General features: G+C 32.9%; 1 protein-coding gene across 1 annotated transcript; it reads left to right on the forward strand.

Moving 5' to 3' along the window:
* The first annotated feature begins 3,660 nt into the window (after window positions 1-3,660).
* LOC113719346 (uncharacterized) lies at window positions 3,661-6,225 on the forward strand. The gene is made up of 4 exons (XM_027244555.2): window positions 3,661-3,798; window positions 4,566-4,826; window positions 4,988-5,051; window positions 5,279-6,225. The coding sequence occupies exons 2-4, from the start codon at window positions 4,627-4,629 to the stop codon at window positions 5,588-5,590; spliced, it is 576 nt and encodes a 191-aa protein (XP_027100356.1). The 5' UTR covers window positions 3,661-3,798; window positions 4,566-4,626; the 3' UTR covers window positions 5,591-6,225.
* Window positions 6,226-9,856: the final 3,631 nt, after the last annotated feature.

Genomic DNA, 9,856 nt, shown 5'->3' on the forward strand with positions numbered 1-9,856 from the left:
CGTTTTGCCTAGGATATGTAAATAGTAGATTTTTATTTAAACTAATCCGAAATTTTTTAGGTTAAGGATTGGTGTGAAAACCGATGAGATCTCCCGCAGAAGGCACCGCCTGCATGAACAGATTAAAATATGCTGATAAGGACAGATGAAACTAGATATTACATTCACCTCCTGCAAAGTTTGTGATTTGCCTCTTTTGTTTCCAAACTTGCCACAACTTTCCACTAAAATTTTTCTTTTTAATTCTCAATACTTTCTCAAATGAAAACAATTGGACAGGAGATAATTTGAAAAAAGTATCTGAAATAATATTATAACACTTTTTATTATGTGATATATATGATATAAAGAGGTTATTATATATTCTACTTATAATACGAGTAAAATAATATATTTATGTTTTTTTTTTCCGAATTGTAGTATCCAAACGTTTGTAGCTTACATACAAAGAAAAACGGTGAACTCACAAGCTTCAATTAATAGATTTAAGTAGACTTTACATATTTTTCATTAATGTATCTTCCACTTCTTAAAACTATTATTTGTTCAAGCTCAAAAGTAAATATTATATTAATGAGCACAATTGTGTAAAATTCATATTGAAGTCTAAGTAGATATCATGGAAAATGGTACATAAGTGAAAAGGAGATCATCATGATCCGAAAAATAAAAGCAACACATAGTATTCACCTATTATAAGGGTTTTTCCAACGGGTATACTTAGTACACTCGTTAATACAATTAATATTCACCTAACTTGTCATATATATTATCAAGGGTTTTTCTAACGAATGTTTTAGAGCACTCGTTAACATATATAATATTCACTTAATCTATTATATATATACACATACTAATAATTATTATCTTCTATTGTATTTGTATAATTTCCCTATTCAATCATACCTACCATTTATTGTATTTATTTACTCTACCTAATTAATCTTATATTTTTCAAAAACATAATACTTGAAATATATTTTAACGAATGCCCTACAAACACTCGTTAGATAGACCGTATTATCATTAGTAAATTTTTATGGATGTTGTTGTAATTGTGCATTTAATTGGATTTGCATGTCATGAAAGATTTTAATCAGAATGATCCATTTCTCATCTCTTACATTTTTCTCCCCTCTCTTACTTAGCATATATTAACAATTACAATCTCGTAGCATATTACAGTAATTACGATGTCTTAGCTTATTACAGCAATCACAATCTTTAGAGGCCATTATTTGTTTACTTAAGTAGTGTATCACTGCAACCACAATCTTGTAATCTAGTATGACAAGCAACATCTTTGATATGCCAGTACCTGTTTATTTTAACAACTAAAGTCTTTAATATGACATCATTTATATATTTAGGTAACATGTCATGATAGCCATAATAAGTATTTGACATGCAACTGTATAATTACTAAAATGGTCTAAAAGTACGAGTCAACCCAACAAACTTATCATATATACAATTGGCAAATCATATTGATTCTGTATACATTTTTAGAAGGAAAATCTCTTGATGCCATAAACTCATTTGGTTAGATCAAAATTTCTAACTTCAAATTTGTATGCCTGTAATCTGTACTGCATTATATTATTGCATGATAGTCCTTTAAAGTACGTCCCCGGATACTGGGTCATGTTTTCAAGGGATCAAGTTTCAAAGCAAATAACGGGTTAGGGGCACAAATCATCAAAAGTTTGCTTCGAACAAAATTGGCAATAAATGTGCAGCATAAATAAACAGTGAAAAAGGGATTTTATGAATTTGGAGAGAAAAATCTAAATCTAAACAAAATGCCTACTCATTTACAAATTATTTTTTTGTGAAAAAAGTGTTTCTACAAAAATTGGAAATAGCTTTTTATTGTTGTGCCAAACTCCAAGAAGACGTCAGTTGTGTTTGAATTGCATTTTTCGTCATTTTTCATGGAAAAATTACTGTAGCGATTTGATATATGTGAGGGGAAAAAGGTGATAGGGAAATGTGATCACGGAAAACGATAATATTTTCCCACGAAAACAAGCAATCCAAACGACAATACTGATTTCTTGATTGTTTCCAAAACCTACAAAGAAAATGCAATATAAATATTTGAGATTATTATCAACAAGAATTTTTGCACTTAGCCATCGTTCTTAGCTATGGAGCTAGTAATAGAGTGCTAGTAAATAAGAATAATGTGTTGGTATTGTTGCTTAATATATGCTATTGTTGCAGTAGTTGGAAAGATGGGCTGCGACACTGTAAACATGATGATTACATATACCATTAAGGAATAAGCAAGTGATAAAAAAATATAATAGAGGAAAAGACTACCTTACGAAATTCTTTCAAATGACTCGATTTATTGTTATATGATTAATTTTCTTCAGCATTTGATGTCCCTTTTTTTTTTCCCTTGTCACACAAGTACTAGTAACAATTAGCAAGAGCCAATTAATATTGAAAGAGCATGGCGCGCACTTACAAAGTCAATTTTGCTATCCTTAAAAGAAAGAAAAATACATGCATAAAGCATAAGGAAACTAAAAGAGTAGGCTGACTAAATAGCTGAGCCAAGGTAATAAATTTACTAGGTACTTCATTAGTGAACCTCATTAATTACGTCTTTTTCTTATAAGAAAAACTTTCTTACACTATGAATAATAATATACTACATAAGTTGGATCCAATTTAACTATTCTTTCAATTAGAATAATTACAAGTCGATATATCACATCCTATTCTAGATTAGCAAAAGAAAATTTTCCCAAAACATCCCAACAATAAAAGAACCCTACGTACCTACAAGTGACTTCTGAGGCAATAGTTGTTACCACAATGGAATATTTCAAAATATTCCCTTAAAAGAAAGAACTAATCACGTGTTTCTATTCCATTATTGGTTTGTTTGGATAGTTATTTATTTGTAAAAATTTCATTATGGTAATACATTTTTCGATCTTCTTTTGCTTGCATCATATATATATATATCACTGCAATTTTTTTTTAAATTATTCCAAATAATCTACTATCTAAACATACTAGTATATATTTTCCAAACAAGAGTTTGTCAACAAATTACAAGGTTGGAAAAGATTTTCATAATCACTACAAAATCAAATTAGTACACTCTAGCACTTTTTCTTCACAAACTCATGTAATCACACTCTAGCATTCATTTTTCTCTTTTTAGGAATTTGAACTAATTGTGCGAGTTTTGTGCATGATATGATACCTTTAGAAAAAAATGAACGATCCTAGCTGTGCAAGTTACTTGTATTCGATCCCTCAGTCATTAATATATATTGTTTCATACTATGAACGTTTTTATCCATTCGTTCAAGGATTTGCTTGAAAGGCAAGAAGATGGGCATTAGTTAAAAAAAAAGATGGAAAGAGGTTTCCAAATTATTACAAACTTAAAGGAGTATACTTGCAAAATAAATTTTGAAACAGCATGTACTGCTGAAAAAATTGAAATAAATTAGAATACTTTAGACATGCTGTGCAGTAGTTGCCTCCCACTCCCACTGTCCCACACCTTCCCTCCACATGACTTATAATTTTTTTTTAATATTTAAAGAAAAATATCCTTTTTCTTTTTTCTGACTCTTTCTGTCATCCATGTGTATAAATCTGATGGACTGCTTCCTTTGTGAACCTTCTTTTCTCTTGTCCAAGACAAGACCGACTCTTCTTCCTCCTCTCTCCTCCTTGTGTTCCCCTCTTGTTTGAAATATTCTCCTGTAACAATAGATAGAGGAGGGGAAAATATACCTCCTTAACAATTTTGTACAGCTCGCTCAGGTAACCGGCAATTCTTCTTTCTCTCTCTTCTTCTCAAATACCCCCTTTCTTCTATCTCTTTAGCTTAGATCTCTTCTGGCTTTTCCATTTTCAGCTCAAAGTTTTGAGCTTTTTTAGCTTAGACGTCGGAAGAAATGTTTTTGAGGTCAAAAAATTTTTCTTGCCCAAGTTTCGACTTCAACTTTGCGATGATTTTTCTGGGTTTTCATAATTTTTTTATGACCCTTTGTTTTAATATATCTTTTGTGCGTGTTGTAAGATTTGGGTCAATTGTTGTGTTTTCTTTGGTAATAGTAGTTGAAATTTAACGGATCTGAGAAGTGATTTTTTTTCAGCTACCAAAAAAAGTAGGTTTCTATTTGAAATCAAGGATATATTTTAGAACGAGGTGAAATCGTTAGGAACCTCAAAAATTATCTTCTCTGGTGAATATAAAAAATAAGTTTTAGAAATCTCTGGAACGGATCTGAAATATTGAGTTACCTTTGAATTTATCGATTAATCCAGATTTGCTTGATCTCCGAAAATTGCCATGTTTTTTGTTTTTACCTACAAGTCAAAAATTCCTCAGCAGCCGGCTATTCAGCTCCCACTTTGACCAGATCCATGCTGATCTAAAAAAATTACATTTTTACTTCAAAATTACTTCTTTAATTCTTAATTGTTTATTTGGAGATTCCCTATTGAGCTATGTCTCTTGGTATATTTGTCTTCTAATCCCCCTTTTATCTTCAGTAGGCATCTAATTCATGTGGCTTTTGAAACAGGTGTGGCGATTCTTTTTCATAACCAAAAAAAATCCAAAAATCTCAAGGAAGAAAAGAGAAAATGAAGCAAAACGGTTTTGCTGCCTATGAGGAGAGGAGAGCCTCTGTCGCCATCTCTGTCCCAAGTTCAATTGTTCCAGATTTCACCACTCATGGGAGAGAGAGGGAGAGGGAAACTGTTGTTTGCCCTAAACCAAGGCGAGTTGGAGGCCTTAATCCGGCTATGGCTGACCCTATCAGACCTCTTCGATGGCATGTGAGGTAATTATCTGAGGAACATGGACCCCCTTTTGTATTGTACAATACAAGAAAATTACCTGAGTTCTTTATCAAGTTTTGTTTTGTTTTTTTTTTTTAATTTGGGTATGATTTTGAAGATTAATTTATGATGGGCTTATTATCTGTGGTGGAAACTTTTACAGCCATCAGCAGGAGGTTTGTGATGCAAAAGCTGGAGCTGAGTTGTTGGATATCATCCTTGCAAAGGTGTGTGCTTTTTTCTGAATTTTTTTGGTTAGTTTTCTACCCTGCAACTGATCTAAGACTCCTAGGTTTTGGTTGTTAGTTGCATATAGGTAAGCTTTTAAGCTGTTTAGGTGGTCGAGGGTGGGCTAGATGATTAAATTGTTTAGCATCGGCAAGTTTACTGTTGCAAAATTTGGATCATTAGATTCATGTTTTTACTGAAATGAGAGTTTCTTGTTTTTGGACAGGGTGGTTATGGCACGGAACAACCATCATGTACACAGGCAGCCTCGTCGCCCCCATTTTTTAGTGGGTCACCGCCGAGCAGAGTATCTAACCCATTAATTCAGGATGCTCGATTTGGTGATGAAAGGGTCACCCCAGTTTCCCCTCGTGCGATTCCGATTCCCTCCGGTTTGGCATCGTCCCCGTCCTCATCCGCCAGGAAAGCAGGCGGGTGCGTCCGGGCGAATTTTGGCAACAATCCGGCTGTGAGAATTGAGGGGTTTGATTGCCTGGACAGGGATCGCAGGAATTGCAGCATCCCTGCTCTGGCTTAGATAATAAGAATTTGTTTTCCCTAAACAAGTCCAATTCATCCAAGATCGAGTATCCAAAAGCAAAAAAGATATTTGAGAAAGTACATATTAGAGAGCAAAGTTTGGAATACTTCTACTACTATTGATTAGCATCAGCAGCAGCAGCAGCAGAAGAGAAGAATTTTGAAGAGTCACGAAATCAAGAATTGAGGAAGTGAACGAGAGGTCGTTAGATCCTTTTTTGGTCTAGTGTAAATATGTTTGAAAAAGGGTCTACAAGTGTATATTGTTAATGCGTCTGGTTTCCTTTTTTTTTTTTTTTGTAAGTATAAGATCTGAGTTGTTATTAACCAAAAGGGTCCATCTGCAGGAGTAATTTTATGAAGGTCTGCTTTTAGATAAGAGATCAGTGATCTGGAGGGGTAGAGCCCTCTTGATCATGGTGATGTAAGTATTGAGGAGATGATGAGAGGGTTTGAATTTGATTACTAAAAAAATTCGTTGTCCATTTTGGGGTCGTTTTGAGAATTTCCAAGGGCGGCTTTCTGATGAGAATCTGTAAAAACCAAGTGTTGTGGGTGTTATCGAGTCGTCTATGCAGTCCATTCACTTTGTAAATATATATATGTTATAAATATATAATTTTCTTCCGGCAATGATTCCTCCTCGTTCTTTCCTTTTTTTGTTTTTAAGCTCTCCTGTTTTCATTTTCAATCGGTTTGGATGGTCCATGATGATGATGTCCGGTTTTACTGTCATGTTTGCTGATGATGATGGGTATGATGATGATGATGCCGATGCCTTTGCTTAATTGCCACGCGAAAGGGATTACTGAGGCTGGTGGGCAGGTCATAGAGAGGGTGCATGGATGGATAGCAGAAATTTGTTGTCTTTTCACCGTTCAGACTTGATTTCTGAGATGTCGCCTACTAACTACTCCCAGATCATCGTGTCCGTGTAAATTTCGTTCCAAAGAGTAGCAAGTGGTTCAAGAAGGTCTAGAATTTGGTTGCTGGAAAATTTTGGTGGGGTGTAGTTGGAGGTGGGCGCACAATTGTTGAGATTTGAGAAGCAAAATTGGTTTTGCTTGTGCTTGACAAATGAAAAAAAAAAAAAAAAAAACCAAAAAGGGTTTTGCTTGTGGGTAACTTGGGAGTAGGTGAGAAGGTGAATGGATGATTTTACCGTGCAATCATGTTAGTAGATGTGGTCTCTATTTGACAATGAGAAAAAATCTTTTTGTACTTTCACCAAAGCAAGAAAAAGTTAAGAAAAAAGAGTGGCTTGATTGTGCTCAAAGGAAAATATGCTATTGGATCTCTTCCGTAGCTTCAATATAATGAGTGTAGTCTCCAAGGTGCTTTAAAACAGCTGTGAAAGCATGGGAATTTCAATCGTAAAAAGTCAAAAGGACGCTTGATAGAGCGTACGGGAACTCCAAATTCCGAAGGGGCTTCAAGTCAAAGGAGGCAAATAAACTAACATCATGCTGTCAAGGGTTGGTTTTTCATCTACGAATTTTGTATCCACATTCACACCTCACAATTCAAAATTTTTGCTGCCAATGTTCACAAAAATCATCTACGCTAGTATGTTTGGAACGAAGATTATTTCACTTTATTTACACCTTATTTATACATACTGATCTATTTGCATCATCAACACATTTTCTAATCACTTTTTTATCTTACATACATCATATCAAAAAAAGTGTTACAATAAAAATATCTAAAATAATTTACAATCCAAACACATTTAATTGTGCAGTGGTATGAGTTTGGAATACAATTATTTTTTCAAAAAAATTTTACAATTTTTATAAACATATTTTTTAAATTATTTTTTATCTCATATATATCAAATCGTTATAATACATTAGTTTATAAAAACTCCAAAAAAAAACATATAATAATTCAAACGGACTCAAAAGGGCATCCAGCGGGACAAAACATAGTAATTATCTGGTGCAGACATGGGTTAGCATGAGCAGCATCTTCATAGTGGTGTACAGATATGAGGTAGATTTCATATTCATATGGTATGAAAGAATAATGAAGCTAAGGATTTTAAGATGTGAATGGCTAGAAGCCTAGAACAACTTGTAGCAGTATTGGATGGAAAGCAAAAATGAAGCACTAATGACATGTCGAGACCATAAAGTATTTAAAGGAAATTTTTTTTAACAGGAGGGATGGAATTTAAAAAATAAAAAAAAAGAGTAAGGGAATTAAAATCCAGAACCTAAACATTCTAGCATTTTTTACCTTAGTTATTAGACGAAAACCTCTTCAGCAAGTATTCACTTTCCACTTTTGATCTCCAGTTGTTTGGATAGGATGTTATTTGAAATAATTACTGTAGTATTTTTTATAATGTGATGCATGTGAGATAAAAAAAGTGATTTGAAATATAAAAATAGAGGTTAGAAAACTTATTTACAATGCAAGTCAAATATTATTTGAAAAAATTTAATATCCAAACGTTATATCCATTTGTGTGTGGGGATCAAATGGAAATAACTTTGGAATGTATATAAAATTATATCCATTTGCACTAACTAGTTGAACTTGGTCATAAATGAGCTAAAACAGGTTAAAAACATTGGAGCTCATGTTCTTCCATCCATCGAGAAGATGAGCACGAGTCAACTGGTTTACCGACACTGGGATTTGAACCCTCTCATGTGCCTTTGTTGTGTTACCCATTCATCGGCTGGTGTTTAAAGTTTAAACTACTCATTTTAGATCCGCATTTATTGTTCTATTTTTTCGATCTGCATTTATATTTGAATTTACTTTAAAGTAGAGGAGATTATACCAAAAATAGATTATTGAATTAAACGATCAAGTACTGGTTCATCTTTGTTGAACTACCTTTTTTTTTGTAAAATAATCAGTTTGTTTGGATAGAATATTATTTGAAATAATTACTGTAGCATTTTTAATGATGTGATGTATGTGAGATAAGAAAGTGATTGGAAGTATAAAAAATTGAGTTAGAAAATGTGTTTATGATACAAGCGAAATATTATTTGGAATATTAGGAAATGAAATTTAAGAAATAGTTGAATAGTAGGGAAAATTTGAATGCAGAACCTTTAATCTTTGGGACCTCAACTTGAATTACTAGTTGTTGAATGTGTTGCGATTGTACATATTTACTTCACACACAAACCATTTATCTCTTAGTAGTAGAAACATGGATAATGAACATAAAATAATTGAATAAATTTTATATATACTGACAGTATATATACATACTATCATAGTTGGATCTGTAACATATGTGTAAAAGTTAAATTTTAAATTTTAAATTTACATATTTGTCATTAATTCAACGTGCACTATCAGTGTAGAAAAGATTAATTCAAAATAATTTAGGATTACAAGTTCAAGAAAATAAGAGTAAATTTCACTAGAATTGTGTCTGAAAGAGAATCTCTTGTTTTTATTTCTGCTGGTATTGGAGGCCCAAGCAGGATAACTTTGGGTTTCGTCGGCCCCGAAAATGCAAATATTGTTGTGGGCGGCCCATTGAGCCAGTACTAATTAGACGAGCTGAGTCCGCAAAATTTGGGGCTCCGTTTGAGCTCACTGTACTCAAGGTATATGAACATTGGGCTCAGGATGATGCCAGGACAGATGCCCTTATTATGTAACTCTTTAGTTATTTATAAAATATGATTGCCATTTGAAGAAAAAAAAATTAGAGAGTTAAGTTTCTCACAAAACAAGAATAAAAATCTTGCCAACCAATTAACAAGTTTCTATGTTAGCATAATTAAATTTGGTCTACAAGCTCCTAGATAGTCATGAAAATAGAACGACTCGAGCCGGGATGCAATATGATTCAAGTTTAGACCTGTCCATTTCGGCCCAATTTTTGATACTAACAGAAGCTGAATTTAAGCCCTAAAATCTTTTTGAAGTTTTTGCAGAAAATGTACTGTAATGATTTAATATGTGTGAGATTAAAAGGTAATCGAAAAATGTATTCACGAAAAATGTAAAATTTTTTTGATGAAAAATGGCTTTCCAAACAAAGTTGGATGATTTGCTTTCCATTTGGATTTAAAAAAGCTACACTTAATAATAATGTGCAAAAAAATCTTTTTTTTTTTAAATTCAATCAAGCTGCGCTTGGTATGTCGAGGTGGTTGAGGTTAAGGTCCATTGAATTAATTACTTTTTTTTTTTACAGGCTACACTTAATAATAATGTACAAAATATAATACTAGTATTTGGCTAATTTGGCCACTAAGGATGCATTTGATAAAACTAAAATCTG

Source organism: Coffea arabica, chromosome 11e, assembly GCF_036785885.1.
Source record: "Coffea arabica cultivar ET-39 chromosome 11e, Coffea Arabica ET-39 HiFi, whole genome shotgun sequence".
Classification (NCBI taxonomy): Eukaryota; Viridiplantae; Streptophyta; class Magnoliopsida; order Gentianales; family Rubiaceae; genus Coffea; species Coffea arabica.